A 16,514-nucleotide genomic window follows, 5' to 3' on the forward strand; every position below is an offset into this window, starting at 1 on the left:
TGGCCAGGGCTCTAATAGTATTTTGATGGAGTCTTTAGGTTCTTCTGTATATAGAATCATGTTATCTGCATGTAGTGACAATTTTAATTCTTTATTCTCAATTAGAATGCCTTTTATTTCTTTCACTTGCCAGATTGCTCTGGCTAGGACTTTCGGTACTGTGTTGAATAAGAGTGGTGGGAGTGGGCATCCTTGTCTTCTTCCTGGTCTTAATGGAAGAGCTTTTTCTTTCTCACTATTGAGTATGATATTAGTAGAGGGTTTGTCATACCACCTTCACTATGTTGAGGTTCTGTTTTTTTTTAAAGACTCACCCAAGGATATTTTTCCATTTATCTTCAGATAGAGAGGGAGGGATGGAGGGAGCAAGTGAGAAGGAGAGAGAACGTTGATGTGAGAGAGACACATCAATTGGTTGCCTCTCATACACACCCTGACTGGGGCCAGGGATTGAACCTGTAATCCAGGTACATACCCTTAACTGAGAATTGAACCTGTGACCCTTTGGTTCGTGGGCTGACGATCTAACCACTGACCCACACTGGCTGGCCAGTGCTTTATTGAGTGTTTTAATCATAAGTGCCTATTATATCTTGTAAAATTCTTTTTCAGGGTTTTTTGGTTTTTGTTGTTAATGTGGTGTATCACATTGATTGATTTGTGTATGTTGAATCATCCTTGCATCCCTGGAATGAACCCCATTTGATTGTAACGTATTATCTTTTCAATGTAGGTTCATTAGAGATACTGGCCTGTAATTTTCTTTTTTTTGTGTTGTCCTTGCCTGGTGTTGGTATAAGGGAATGTTGGCCTCGTAAAATGAGTTAGGAAGTATTGCCTCTTTTTCAGTTTTTAGAAGAATTTGAGAAGAATTGGTATTAAATCTTCTTTGAATGTTTGGTAGAATTCACAAGTGAAGCCATTTGGTTTGGGCTTTTTTTGTTTGTTTGTTTGTTTGTTTGTTTTTAATCCTCACCCGAGGATATTTTTCCATTTTTTTGTACAGATAGAGTGGGAGGGAGAGAGAGGAAGGGAGAGAGAGAGAAACATCGATGTGAAGGGACACATCGAGTGGCTGCCACCCGCACGACCAACCAGGGCCGGGGACAAACTGCAACCGAAGTACATGCCCTTAGTGGGAACCGAACCCGGGTCTCTCTGGACCGCAGGCAGACGCTCTAACTGCTGAGCCAAACTGGCCAGGGCTGGGCTTTTTTTTTTTTTTTTTTAAGGATTTTAACTATTTCAATTTCCTTATTACTGTTAAGTCTAATTAGGTTTCCTAGTTTTTCATGGTTCAGTCTAGGAAGGTTATGTATTTCTAAGAATTTGTTTATTTATTGTCTGTTAATGAATTTGGTGGATTATAGCCTTACATATTATTCTTGTAGATTCCCTTTTATTTCTGTGGTGCCTGTTGTAACTTCTCTTTCATTTCTGATTTTATTTACTTGAGTCTTCCCATTTCTTTCTTAGTTTAGCCAGAGGTTTGTCAATTTTATTTACCTTTTCAAAGAACCAGTTCTTGGTTTCATTAAATTTTTATTGTCTTTTTTAATTCTATTTCATTTAATTTTACTCTAATTTTTATTATTTCCTTCCTTCTAGGGATTTTGGTCTTTATTTGTTCTTTCTTTAGTTCTTTTTTATTCTCACCCGTGGACATTTTTGCATTTATCTTCAGACAGAGCAGAAGATAGGGGGGAAGAGAGACAGAGAAACATTGATGTGAGAGAGACACATCGACTGGTTGCCACCCACACGACCCCAACCGCGGCGGGGACAAACTGCAACCGAGGTACGTGCCCTTAGCGGGAACCGAACCCAGGACTCTCTCATCTGCTGGCCGATGCTCTAACCACTGAGCAAAACCGGCCAGGGCTTTTTTTTTTAATCCTTTTTTTTAGTTCTTTAAGCTTTATGTTAGATGGTTTATTTGAGACTTTTAAATTTTATTATACATTTTTTTCTTGCCCTGGATAGTTTGGCTCAGCAGTTGGAGCGTCGGCCTGCGGTCCAGAGAGACCCGGGTTCGGTTCCCGCTAAGGCCACGTACCTCGGTTGCAGTTTGTGCCCGGCCCTGGTTGGGTTGTGTGGGTGTCAGCCACTCGATGTGTCCCTTTCACGTCGATATTTTTCTCTCTCTCTCTCTCTCCTTCCCACTCTATCTGAACAAAAAATGGGAAAAGGCCCTCGGGTGAAGATAAACATTTTTTTTTCTTTATTGATTTAATTAATTTTTTAAAACTTATCATGATTGTTGAATATATTACAGATGTCCCTCTTTTTCCACCCCTTAACTCCCCCTTCCCAGTCCCGCCCCCTTCCTACTTTCCCTACACTATTGTCTGTGTCCATTGGTTATGCACATATACATATAAGTTCTTTGATTTTTCTCTCCCCACCCCACCTCCCCCCTTCCCTTTGAGGTTTATCAGTCTAACAACTAATTTATACTTCTTAATCCCGTCATCTTTTTCACCCAACTCCCCTCCCATTTGGCAAACAACAGAAAGTTCTCTGTATCTCTGAGTCTGTTTCTGTTCTGCCTGCTCATTTTGTTTATAGATTCAATTGTTGGTAGATATGTATTTATTGCCATTTTATTCATATTTTTTTATCTTCTTCTTCAAGAAGACTCATCAACATTTCATATAATACTGGTTTGGTGGTGATGAACTCCTTTAGCTTTTTCTTGTCTGGGAAGCTCTTTATATGTCCATTGATTCTAAATGACAGCTTTGCAGGATAGAGTAATTCTGGTTGTAGGTTCTTGCTTTTCATCACTTTAAATATTTCTTGCCATTCCCTCCTGGCCTGCAAAGTTTCTTTTGAGAAATTGGCTGACAGCCTTATGGGAACTCTGTTGTAGGTAACTAACTGCTTTTCTCTTGCTGCTTTTAAGATTCTCTCTTTGTCTTTTTTTTTTTTTTTAATTTTTTAATTTTTAATTTTTTTTGGTTACAGATGTTTCTCCTTTTTTACCCCATCTCTCTTTGTCTTTAACCTTTGGCATTTTAATTATGATGTGTCTTGGTGTGGACCTCTTTGTGTTCATCTTGTTTGGGACTGTCTGTGTTTCCTGGACTTGTATGTTTGTTTCCTTCACCAAGTTAGTAGGGAAGTTTCCTGTTATTTTTCAAATAGGTTTTCAATTTCTTGTTCTCTTCTCCCTATGGCACTCCCATGAAGTGAATGTTGGCATGCTTGAAGTTCTCCCAGAAGCTCTTTACACAGTCCTCATTTTTTTGGATTCTTTGTTCTGATTGGGTGTTTTTTGCTTCCTTATATTCCAAATCAATGGTTTTGATTCTTGGCTTCCCCTACTCTACTGTTGATACATTGTAAATTCTTTATTTCAGTTAGTGCATCTTTCATTTCTGCCTGGTCCTTTATTATGCTCTTGAGGTCCTCACTAAGTTCCTTGAGCATCATTATAACCAGAGTTTTTTTTTTTTTTTTTGAATCCTCACCGGAGGACATTTTTCCATTTTTTGTTCAGGTAGAGTGGGAGGGAGAGAGAGGAACAGAGAGAGAGAGAGAAACATCGATGTAAAAGGAACACATCGAGTGGCTGCCACCCGCACAACCGACCAGGGCCGGGGACAAACTGCATCCGAGGTACGCGCCCTTAGCGGGAACCGAACCTGGGTCTCTCAGGACCGCAGGCCGACGCTCTAACCGCTGAGCCAAACCGGCCAGGGCAATAACCAGAATTTTGATCTCTGTATGTGTTAGATTGCTTATCTTCATTTTGTTCAGTTTTTTTTCCTGGAGTTCTGTTTTTTCATTTGGGACATGTTTCTTTGTCTCCTCATTTTGGCTGCCTCCCTGTGTTTGTTTCTATGTATTAAGTAGAGTTGCTACGTTTCCTAGGCTTCATAGTGTAGCCTGTTGGAATAAGTGTCCTGAGGATCCACTGGCACAGCTTCCCTGATCACCCTACCTGGGTACTGAAGATGCACCCCCTGTATGGACTATACACCCTTCTGTTGTCATTGAGTCTTGATTGCTGTTGACACATCAATGGGAGGGATTTACTCAGGTTGATCAGCTGCAAGGACTGGCTGTGCCCACTGACCACCAGCCTGTGATCACCTTGGAGGATCAGCTGTGCAGGGCCCACCACACAGAACAAGACTTAATTTCAGCAGGGCTCTGGTACCCACTGAGTCCACCCCTTGAGTGTGTTGCTTGTGGAGGTGGTTGGGTGGTGATGCCCTGATGTGGTCTGAAGCTGTGCACTGGGTGTGCTGGCTCTGGGGCCTCATGGGAGGCACAGGCCAAGGTCAGTCACTGCCTGTGTTCTGCCCTGGGCCACAAAGCTATCTGCAGATGGTTGCTGCTAGTGCTGGGCCTGGGGCTAGTGAGAGATATGGGGCTCATTGAGGCCAGATGCTGCTTGTTTGAGAGATTTTAGGAAAATCTGAAGCATGAGCCAAGACAGGCCAATCCTGTGGTAAAGCCATTGGAAACAGCTTGGGTAGGCTGGAAAGTTGGGTGGGGCAGGACCTCAGGGAATCACCAGGATGGGGAAAACAGTGTGAGCCAGGTTGATGGAGTCACAGATATGGTGGCTATCTGCCGGCCTTGAGGGGAAGGGCTCACCAAAGGAACAAGGGTCTTTGCCAGAACATCTGTCTGGGGGAAAACTGCCTCTCCAGCTCTTGCCCTGATGCCAAACAACTCAGTTTTCTTTCCTGTATGTCTCTGGTGCCTCTCAAGCTGCCTCTCCCACACTGGAGATTGGAGGGAGCAGGTCTGAGGAAGTCTGTGTGCGGGTCCTTTAAGAGGAGCTGCCTGGGACTCTAGAAGCCTCAGCCTACCTCAGCCTCAATTCCCACTGGTTTTTACAGCCAGAAGTTATGGGGATTCTCCTCCTGGCACTGGAACCCTAGGAACCTGGTGTGGGATGGAGACCCCTCACTCCTCAGGGAGGATCTTCACAGCCAAGGTGTCCCTCCTGATTTTTATCCACCACACATGCGTATGGGACCATCTGATCTGTGGCTCTGCCCTCCTACCAGTCTCCCTGTGTCTTCTTTAATTCTCTAGTTGTAGGACTTCCATTCGGCTTGATTTCAGGAGGTTCTGAATGGTGGTTGTTCTGTAGTTTAGTTGTACTTTTCTTGTGGTTGTGGGAGGAGCTGAGTACCATGTTTACCTACGTTGCCATCCTAACCTGAAGTCCAACTGTCCTCATTTAAGAAACTTCTTTTTTTTTGGTGTTCTGATTTTTTTATTTTTCCTATTACCTTGCTTTCCAGATCGCTGAAATGGTTATCTGTTTCATCTAATCTGCTGTTTATTCCATGTAATGTATTCTTCATTTCACTTATTTTATTCCTCATTTTTGACTGGTCCATTCTATTGTTTTTATCTCTTTGTGTAAGTTCTTACTGAGATCATCTATATTTACTAAGTTCATTGAGCATTTCTGGAACCAGTGTTTTGAACTCTATCTGGTAGATTGCTTGCCTCCATTTTATTTAGTTTTTCAGGAGTTTACTTTTGTTCTTTCATTTGGGACATGTTTCTTTTTTCCTCATTTTGGTTGCTTCCCTGTGCTTGTTTCTATGTATTAGGTAATATACTGTACCTGCTACTTCTCTCAGTCTTTGAAGGGTAGCTTTAGTATAGTAGGTGCCATGTGGGCCCCGTGACACACACCCCTTTGAGGACTGTCCATGACTATAGAGGGTGGCTGTTGTGCAGGCACTGGCTCTAGGGAGAGGGATTTGCTTTAGCAGCGCTCTGGTGCCTGCTCAGTCCACTCTTTGTGTGTGTCATTTGTGGAGCTAATTGGGTGGTGCTCTGATGTGGTCTGAAGCCAGCCAGTGGGCGTGTTGATTCTGGGGCCTCTTGGGTGGGGCTCTGGTGGAAGGCCATGTGAGCCGCTGCCTGTGCTGGGTCTGGAGGCGCCTGGGAGATGTTATGCTGCGAACCAAGGCCAGCTGCCACTAGTGTTGGGCTTGGGGCCACTTAACAAGGGGTACAGGGTATGCTGAGGCCAGCTGTTGTTTGGGATTGTGGACCTTTGAGAGATTTTAGGAAAGTCTGCATGCAGCATTGGCTGAGGCTGGCCCCTTGTGAAGAATAAGTGCTGGAAGAGATTCAGACTTGTGTGGTAGTTGGGTGGAGTTGGGGGTCTCAAGGAGTCATCAGGATGGTGGAGTGATGTTAGTTTCATGGAGATTCAGGTTTGGCACCTCACTGCACCTGTAGACTGTAGGGGGAAGAGGGTTCAACAAAGGAACAATTGTGCCTGCCTGCCAACTGTGTGTGGGGCTCAACAAAGGAGCAGTGGCCCTTGCCAGCCCTTCTCCCCTTCCAGGCCTTACCCTGAAATCAGACAATTCAGTCCCTTCCCATATATCCCTGGAATTTTGTGCTCCTTTCCAGTCTCTGCAGCTTGGTGCAAGTGTTTGTGAGCAGATGAGTCTGTGTAGGCCCTTTTAGAGAAACACCTGGGTCTCCAGCAGTCCTCCTCCTTACCCAGCTTCAATCGACACTGGTTTTTACAGCCAGATGTGTGCTCTGGATTTGGACACCTGGTGTGAGGCTGGGACCCCTGGCTCCTCAGAGGGCAGTTCCACAGCCGAGATATCCCTCCTAGTTCTTGACTGCCACGTGTGGGTGTGGAGCCAGTCCATATTGTGTCTTTTCCCCTCCTACTAGTCTTGATGTAGCTTATTCTTTACATCCTGAGTTATAGGAGTTCTCTTTATCTATTTATTTTATTTTATCCTCACCGGAGGACATTTTTCCATTTTTTTGTTCAGATAGAGTGGGAGGGAAAGAGGGAGAGAGAGAGAGAGAGAGAGAGAGAGAGAAACATCGATGTGAAAGGGACACATCGAGTGGCTGCCACCCGCACGACCCAACTAGGGCCGGGGACAAACTGCAACCGAGGCACATGCCCTTAGCGGGAACCGAACCCGGGTCTCTCCGGACCGCAGGCCAATGCTCTAACCGCTGAGCCAAACCGGCCAGGGCTCTTTATCTATTTTTCACGTGGTTCTCAAGGGTTGTTGTTCTATAATTTTGTTATTTTGATGTGGTCATGGGAGGAGTCAAGCACAGCATTCACCTACACCACCAGTTTTTTTTTAAATGCTTCCTCGCCTTAACCTTTGTTATAATTAAGAATTGCATATTCTCTTCTGAAATAGAGTTGCATTTTCCTGCTTCTGTCTGTCTGTTGTCTTACCGTTTTGTTTTTTCTTTTTGTTTTACGTAGAAGAGCTCCTTTCAACATTTCTTATAATGCAGGTCTTGTGGTGGTAAATCCCCTCTGCTTCTGTATGTCTGGGAAAGCTTTTATCCTTCATATCTAAAGGATAACTTGACTGTAGATTATCCTTGGCTGGTGATTTTTTTTCTTTCAGTAACTGGAATATTTTCCCGGTCCCGGTGGCTTAGTGGATTGAGTGTCATCCCACAGACTGAGAGATCCCGGTTCAATTCCCGGTCAGAGCACATGCCTGGGTTGTGGGCTTGATCCCCAGTGGGCGGCTTGCAGGAGGCAGCTGATCGATGTAGCTCTCTTACATCGATGTTTCTATCTCTCCCTTCCTCTCTCTCTAAAAAAAAATCAATAAAAACATATTTCAAAAAATAATAATACTTGGAATATTTGATTCTACTCTCTCATAGCTTATAGGATTTCTGCTGAAACATCTGATGATAACCTAATGGAGTTTTCTTTATAGGTCACTATCTTCTTTATCCTGGTTGCTTTGAGGATTCTTTATCATTAATATTTGACATCTTTAATGTACTATGCCTTGGAGAAGGCCTTTTTGGATTGAGGTAATTAACTTGACTCTCTGTTACTTTCTCCTTCTCTTCTTCTTCTGGCATATCCGTTATTCTTATATTGCTTTTTCTAATGGAGTCAGAAGTTCTTGGGGAGTTATTTCATTTTTGTAAAAACTATCAATTCTCCTCCCACCTGAGTCATTTCTAGATTTCTGTCTTTAAGATCACTATATCTGTCTTCCGTCTGGTCTGCTATATTTCCCAAGTTCTCTAATTCTTTATCTCATTTATTGAATTTTTCAGCTCCAGAATTTCTGTTTGGTTTTTTTATAGTTTAAATCTCTTTGGTAACATACTCCTTTTTTTTTTTAATCCTCACCTAAGGATATTTTTTTATTTATCTTCAGCTAGATGGGGGTGTAGGGGGAGAGAAACATCAATGTCAGAGACATTGATTGATTGCCTCCCTCACAACCCCACAACCCCAACCAGGGCTGGCGACTGAACTGCAACTGAGGTACGTGCCATTTACCAGGATCAAACCCTCAAATCTTTGGTCCACAGGCCGCCACTCCAACAGCTGAACCAGACAGGCCAGAGCAGTAACAAACTTCTTTTATTATTATTATTATTATTATTATTGAAAGTATTATAGATGTTCCCCTTTTTCCCCATTGACCCCCTCCTTCCTGCTTTCACCTGCCTCTTGCCTTCCCCAGCCAAGTGTCTGTGTTGATTGGTTGTGCGTACATGCATATAAGTTCTTTGGTTTATCTCTTTCCGCCACTCCCATCCCCCATCCCTTTGATGTTTGTCAGTCTGTCCCTGCTTCCATGATTCTGGATCTTTTTTGGTCGACAGCTTATTTTGTTCATTATGTCCCACGAATAAGTTAAATCATGTATTTGTCTTTTTCTGACTGGCTTATTTCACTCAGCATAATGCTCTCCAGATCCCTCCATGTCGTCTCAAAGGATAAGAGATCTCTTTTTCTTACACCTGCATAGTACTCCATTGTGTAAATGTACTACAACTTTTTTATCCACTCATCTACTAGTGGGCACTTGGGCTGTTTCCAGATCTTAGCTATTGTAAATAGTGCTGCTATCAACATAGGGGTACATATATTCTTTCTGATTGGTGTTTCAGGCTTCTGAGGATATATTCCTAGACGTGGAATCACTGGGTCAAATGGAAGTTCCATTTTTAATTTTTTGAGGAAGCACCCTATTCTATTGTGGCTGCACCAATCTGCATTCCCATCAGCAGTTTGCTAGGGTACTTTTTTCTCCACATCCTCACCAGCATTTGTTGTTTGATGATTTGTTGATGGCTACCATTCTGACAGGTGTGAGGTAATATCTCATAGTCATTTTAATTTACATTTCTCTGATGATTAGTGATGTTGAGCATTTTTTCATGTTTCCTGGCCTTTGTATGTCCTGTTTGGAGAAGTGTCTATTCAGGTCTTCTGCCCATTTTATAATTGGCCCATTTTTAATTGGATTGTTTTTGTTTCTTTTGTTGAGTTGTATGAGTACTCTATATTTTGGATATTAATCCCTTATCCAATGTATCGTTGGCAAATATGTTCTCACAGAGAACATACTCCTTTTGATTGTTGATTTTATTCTGGAGTTCATTGAACTGCCTGAGTATTTTTATCTCACTGAGTCTTTTCAAAACTGCAACGTTGAATTCTCTCTCATTTAAATTGCAGTCTTCCATGTGTGTGAGTTTGGTTCTGGAAATTTTTGTTTTCTTTTTAAGCTAACTTATTACTTTGGCTATTCATGGTACTTGATGGATTATTTCTCTGTGCATTTGAGGTATTGAAGTCTTATTTTTTTAGGTGATCTTTGTTTTTAAGAATTTATCACCTTCTAAGTAAAGGTCTTTCTTTTGTTTTGCAGTAGTAGATGCTGCTATAGTGCAAATTTCCATTTTCTCTTACATTACATACACTTCTGGGACTTCTGAGGTCTCAGAGGGGTGGTGTCACCTCAGCTGTGGAAAATGCCTGGTGTTCCCAAGGAATTGGGCATTTCCTTTGTGACCACATTGCCTTAGTCTTAGAGTACCACTCCTTCAGTGGGATGTGGTGGTGGTTGGGGCTCCTGGGCCTATGAGTTTCTGGTGCTGCCTCTTTGAACCCAGAGACTGCCAGTTGTGCTGTAATATCTGAGGTGTCCCACCAGCCTCTACTGGGTTCCATTGCAATAGTTGGGAGAGGGGTTGAATACAGGTGGGTGGGTTTGCACATCTGTGGATGTTTTCTTCCTGGTAGTGGCAGCTGCTGGATGCTACATCTCTGTGCCACATCTCTGCTCCTATCACTGGGTTTAGTTGCAATGGCTACCAGCTACTCAAGATGAATGTTGCTTCTGCTGCTCTTACCCTCTCCTTGCTGCTCTGTGTGGCCTGCAACATAACACCTCCTTTGCTGCGGCGTCACCTGGAACCATGGCAAGCACTGGACTGCATCTGTGGCTCTTGTTTCTGTCTTTCCCCCTTCTGCCTCCTCTGCTTGTTCAATACGCCCATCTTCAGATTTTTCATTGCATGGGTCTCTCAGATGTGTTTGTGTGTTGAGCAGGGAACCTTTTGTTGAACTATAGTTGTCCAGCTAGTAACTTCAAGGGGAGAAACCAAGAGGTCTTCTCACTCTGAGATGCTGTTGATGTCACCACCTTTTTATTTTTTAAGTTGAAATATTAATTTATATACCATAAACTTTACTCTTCTAAAACATGTAATTTGGTGGTTTTTAGTATATTCACAGAGTTGTGCAGCCATTGTCACTGTCTAATTCCAAAACACTTCTTCTTCCCAAAGAGAAACCCATACCCAGTAGTCATTACTCTTACTTCCTGCTCCTCCTGATCCCTGGTATCCTTACTGTACCGTCTCTACGAACTTACCTTCTTGACATTTCATATAAATTTGATTATATAATACGTGACTTAAGTCTCTCCTAGTATGTGGACTTACTCACTCTCTAATTCACTTACAAGTTATTTGTCCTATAAAATTTCCTACCTTCTGGATTTTATTGACTGTACCACCGAGATGTCACTTAACAAGTTCCTTTACATCTCTGTATTTTTTCCCATTGGTAGGTACATCTAGAGGCCTGGATTATATTGAGGTTTAATCTTTTGACAACAAAACTTCATTGGTGTTCCCTATTTCCTCTTGGATTACATTGGGTGATACATAAGGTCTGGATATGTCTTAAATTTTATTTTGAAGCAGATAGGCCAAAGACTTCAATCGTAATTGAGGGATTAGGTACAGATAAAATTTGTGACATTTATTACAGTTGTTAAAGCATAAATAGGTTAAATTGTAGGATGATAAACCAAAATATATAATTTATCATCACAAGTATTCTTATGGAAGGGACACCTGGAGCTATTTGGTATACCTTCTTTCTATACCAGGCAAGCTCATATGGTCTTAATAAAATGATAATGTTGTTAGCAAAGTCTAACCTATTGGAAGGAGATGCCACATGGTATATATGAGGAGACAGCCAGTGGAGATAATCTTTTTCATGGTCAAAAGTATCTTAGAAACTACAGTAAAACATTGATATAATGGACTAAATCAGGCAAGGGTTTGTCTGTTAAAGCTGAAAGTCTTTTATATAATAAAGTAGGTTTTTTGAATACGTATATTAAAAAATTGACAAATTACTCTCTTTCTCTCTCTCGCTCACTCTCTCTCTCGCTCTCTCTCTCGCTCTCTCTCTCTTTCTCTCTCTCTCGCTCTCTCTCTCGCTCTCTCTCTCTCTCGCTCTCTCTCTCTCGCTCTCGCTCGCTCTCTCGCTCTCTCTCTCTCGCTCACTCTCGCTCTCTCTCTCGCTCACTCTCTCTCTCTCGCTCTCTCTCTCTCTCGCTCTCTCTCTCTTTCTCTCTCTCTCGCTCTCTCTCTCTCGGAAAAAAAAAAAAAAAAATTGACAAATTAGTGAGTTTACCTGTTTTTACTTTGTAGACATGTTTGTGTAGTTAAAATTAAGTATATATGAAGGTTTAATTTCACGGAAATGTTTTCTGTATGTGTTATAGTAATATTAAATTTATAGTGAGTAGGTCTAGTAAATGTGTGCATTCACAAGTCACCTTGAGTAAACAAATGCACACGTTTGGGGTGCAGTTTAGCACACATCAGAACATAAGCTAGCATGAGTTAAAACTGCTGCAGAAAGTCATGCCACCCAACAACAGAACCAATTACCGAGTGTGATGTGGTGTGATCATATCCTAATCATTCGTGGATTTATGAGTGGTGACTCTTGCATTTAATTATGTAGACTATCGCCTGGCTGGTGTGGCTAAGTGAATTGAGCCTCGTTCCATGGACTGAGAGGTCTTGGTTCAATCCTGGTCAGGGTACATCCCTGGGTTGCGGGCTTGATCCCTAGTAGGGGGCATCGAGGAGGCAACTGATCGATGTTTCTGTCTTGCCCTTCCTCTTTCCCTTCCTCTCTCTCAATTCAATAAAAAACATATTTAAAAAATATATGTAGACTATAGTTGTAGATATGTTGGCAAAATGACAAAAACACAAAACTTACAGTGTTTTTTTGAACATATGGCCTTTATTTAGTGAATAAATAAATAAAAATTCACTAAAATATGTTAAAAATAACAGTGAGCCCTGGCTGTTTAGAGCATCAGCCCACAGACCAGAGAGTCCTGGGTTTGGTTGCCACTAAGGGCACATACGTCGGTTGCAGTTTGTCCCCAGCCCCAGTTGGGGTTGTGTGGGTGGCAAACACTCGATGTGTCTCTCTCACATTAATATTTCTCTCTCTCTCTCTTCCTCCTGCTCTCCCTCCTGCTTTATCTGAAGATAAATGCAAAAATGTCCTCGGGTGAGGATTAAATAAATAAATAAATAAATAAATAAATAAATAAACAGTGAATTGCTCTGGTTGGTTTGGCTCAGCAGTTAGACCGTCAGCCTGCAGAACAAAGCGTTGTGGCTTTGGTTCCAGCCAAGGACATGTATCTCAGTTGCGGTTCGTCCTTGGCCCTGGTTAGCGTTGTGCAGGAGACAGCCAATCTATGTGTCTCTCTCACATCAATGTTTCTGCCCCACCCCCCACTCTATCTGAAGATACTTGAAAAAATATCCACGGGTGAGGATTAAAAAAATAATAGTGGCCTGACAGGTATGGCTCAGTAGTTGAATGTCAACCCATGCATCGAGGTCACTGGTTCGATTTCCAGTCAGGGCATATGCCCAGGTTGTGGGCTCGATCCTCAGTGGGAGGCATGCAGGAGGCGGCCAGTCAGTGTTCTCTGTCATTGATGTTTCTCTCTCTTTCTCTCTCTCTCTCTCTCCCTCCCTCCCTCCCTCCCTCTTCCTCTCTAAAATCAATAAAGAAAATAAATAACAGTGAATTAATAACAAAAAATATAACCTGTTAATTTAATTATAAGCCAATCTTGGTTTAAAGCATTTTAAAGTTAATAGGGTGTCAATTTTCACATATAAGGACTGGAAATTTTGTCCATTAAGTCGAGGTCTGCAAAGTCAAGGGTTTATTTACTGTATTGCAAAAGTAATGGAAGAAAAACTAATTAATATGTGTTGTGGGGATTAATATTATGCAGTAAGGAAATGACTTACAGAAAGGAATTCAAAGGGTAAGATTGAGAATAGTCAGGCCTTGCCCTGGCTGGTGTGGTGGTCAGTTTGATTCCCGGTCAGGACACATGCCCTGATAGTGGGCTGATCCCTAGCAGGGTGTGTGCAGGAGGCAGCTGATTTATGCTTCTTTCTCACATTGATGTTTCTCTCTCTGACCCTTCCTCTCTCTCTCAAATCAATTTAAAAAACATATTAAAAAAAACAACAACTGAATAGTAGAGCTTTCTAGGGATGGATGCTTGGGAATGCAGTTTTGTTGTAACATTTTTGTAATGCTATGTGGAGGGAGAGTACAAAATCATAGATGTACAGATGATATACAATTCCTGTACATAGTAAAATTCCAAGTAGATGGGGATCAGTTGTTGAAATAACTCATGAAACTTTGTTTATGAGCAAATTAGAGAGCAAGAGGGTTTAACTATATAAAGACAACCTAAACTATACTTAAAAGATAGTGGGCCTAGAAGTCATCATATAGATCCCTTGAAAACAGTATGTCAGATAGGTAAAATAGACATAAAATGTACCACTAACAGTATTAACCAAATAGAAGATGTTATTCCTGTAAACTGCATATCAAGAAAAATATAATTGGTATGGAGAAGATCCAAGAAAAGATAATTTAAATTATCAAAGCAATGGAGGAATTGCCATGTGAAGAACAGACTAAAAGAATTACAAATTTAAGCCTCAAAAGTATAGTGGTGAATGAAAGGGATTATGATTGAGGACTAAAATTAAAATAGTAATGAAAGAGGATTACAGATTTATTTCTAGATTATTACACAGTAAAACTAGGGCATCTGCTTTTTGATATGGAAGAGGTAAATTTGAAACAAATAAATATAAGTATTATTTTATGTAACAAGCATAAAATGTTTGCAACTTATTTCCCAAAGAAATGGTAGTGCTTGAACATTAATAATTTAAAAGTGTGGCATGTAAGTAGATTATGGAAATTAGATTATTATGGGAAATATTAAATTCAGATTATTATGGGAAATTAGAATTTTTTTTTATTTTTTATTTTTTTCATCCTCACCCAAGGACACTTTTTGCATTTATCTTCAGATAGAGTGGAAGGGATATATATATAGAGAGAAAAACATCGATGAGAGAGAGATACATTGACTGGTCACCACCCACACAACCCCAACCAGGGCCGGAGACAAACTGCAACCAAGGTATATGCCCTTAGCGGGAACCGAACTCGGGACTCTCCGGTCCGTGGGCCGACACTCTAACCGCTGAGCCAAACCGGCCAGGGCTGGGAAATTAAAATCTTTTGAGGTGCAAAACATTACAGGCCTTTGAAGTTAATATGATGATTTCTGCTCATGCTAAGGCAAAATATTGGGACTAGATAAACAACAGTTTTGTTTTTTGTTTTTTAAATAGTGTGAAAGGTTTTCTAACTGTGGAAAAAGCCTGATATATTCTTTATATTCTATACTCCTACATTTAGTTAATGAGATTTTTAAATATATTTTGGTCTGGAGTTCTTTTAGAATATCAAAAAGATGATGTGTTTGTTGCATTCTTTCTTTCAGAGTTTGATATTCATTCCCTCAGGTCTGCCAGGTCTGCTTTTATTTAAAAGCCAAAGAATATTAGTATGAATATAAACTCACTGTCTTTTCTGTTTGTCTTTTTCTGCAGAATTATTTTATAATTCCTCAGTTATTATTACTTTAGCAATTCAGTAGCAAGGAAAATTGGAATTGGTTTAATTTGCTTTGGCATTTCTTTTTCAGTCATGTTGAGACTTCTTGATGTTTTATTTAGTTTTTTTAATGTGTTTTTATTTATTTTTTAGAGAGAGATAGAAACATCAGTGTGTGAGAGAGAAACCATTTGATTGCCTCCTGCACGCCCCTTACTGGGGATCGAGCCTGCAACCCGAGCATGTGCCCTGACTGGGAATCAAACTGGGATCTCTCAGTCCATGGGGCAATACACAGTCCACTGAGCCACACTGGCCAGGCAGACCACTTGATGTTTTAGACAAAAGAGGTTGCATGCAGATGGTTTACTGAAAGTACTTAGTTTTTTTTCAGTATGTAATTTTTTGAGGGAAGGCAAGGGACTCTAGTTAGTTTCTGTCATAAATTTTTGTGATTTTAAAATATTGAGCCACAAGGTTATTAGGAATGATAATAAAGCCTCCTTCGGTTTTTGATAACTTTTATAGAATAGATCATTTCGAAAGTTTTTATTTTCAAATATAGTATAATATAAGCACAAAGTGTAAAAAGTACAGAAAGATATACATTGAAAAATATTTTCCACCCTTGTCACCATTACCTATTTCTCCTTCCTTAGACTACCACTATTACCAGTTTCTTGTATATTTTCCCAGAGATACTATAGTATTATCCAAACATATATGTATGTATATTTTGTTTGTTTATTTGTTTTTACACAAAAGGTACCATTATTGTGCACACACTCCTGTATCTTTCTTTTTTCACTGAAAGTAAATCTTGGTGATTGGACAGTAAACAGTCTAATTATTTAACCAGTTCCTGTTGTGTTTTTTCCAGACTTTCACTATAAATAATGCTTTAACGATTTTTGTGTGCATATCTTGCTACACACACACACACACACAAGCCCAATTATTTCCATATTATAATTACTTCTAACACCTTAAGGCAGTGATTTTCAACTTTTTTCATCTCATGGCACACATAAACTAATTACTAATATCTTGCGGCACACCAAAAAATATATTTTTTGCTGATCTGACAAAAAAAAATATAGGTATAGCCCAGTGGTTTTGGCTCAGTGGTTGAGCGTCAATCATGCACCAAGAGGTCACCAGTTGGATTACTGGTCAGGGCACATGCCCAGGTTGTGGGCCTGATCCCCAGTGGGGGGCATGCAGGAGGCGGCCAGTCGATGTTCTCTCTCATCGATGTTTCTGTCTCTCTCTCCCTCTCCCTTCCTCTCTCTAAAAGTCAATAAAGAAAAAAAAATCTGGTTCTTCTCCAAGCTTAAAAAAAGATAGGTATAATTTTGATTCATTCACACCAGATGGCTGTTGTTGTTTTGGCTGTTGTCATTTTTTTATTTGATAGTCGAAGGAA

General features: G+C 40.8%; 1 protein-coding gene across 21 annotated transcripts in view; it reads left to right on the forward strand.

Moving 5' to 3' along the window:
• Positions 1-16,514, forward strand: part of BCL2L13 (BCL2 like 13) — a 147,696-nt gene that overhangs the window by 64,220 nt on the left and 66,962 nt on the right. For 9 of the 21 annotated variants that reach the window (XM_036253133.1, XM_036253129.1, XM_036253139.1 and 6 more), the window contains one exon: positions 10,881-10,982. The exons of 7 other annotated variants lie outside the window; for them this stretch is intronic. Coding sequence is in view for 9 of the 14 variants with exons in the window: in XM_036253129.1 (XP_036109022.1) it covers positions 10,881-10,982 (102 nt within the window). In the remaining 5 variants the exon portion in view is untranslated. Of the gene's footprint in view, positions 1-7,712; positions 7,813-10,880; positions 10,983-16,514 lie in introns of those variants that run through there. 5 more of the 21 variants (XR_004958414.1, XM_036253130.1, XR_004958415.1 and 2 more) reach the window with 3 other exon arrangements.

The sequence above is a fragment of the Molossus molossus genome, unplaced genomic scaffold (genome assembly GCF_014108415.1).
Source record: "Molossus molossus isolate mMolMol1 unplaced genomic scaffold, mMolMol1.p scaffold_m16_p_10, whole genome shotgun sequence".
NCBI lineage: Eukaryota > Metazoa > Chordata > Mammalia > Chiroptera > Molossidae > Molossus > Molossus molossus.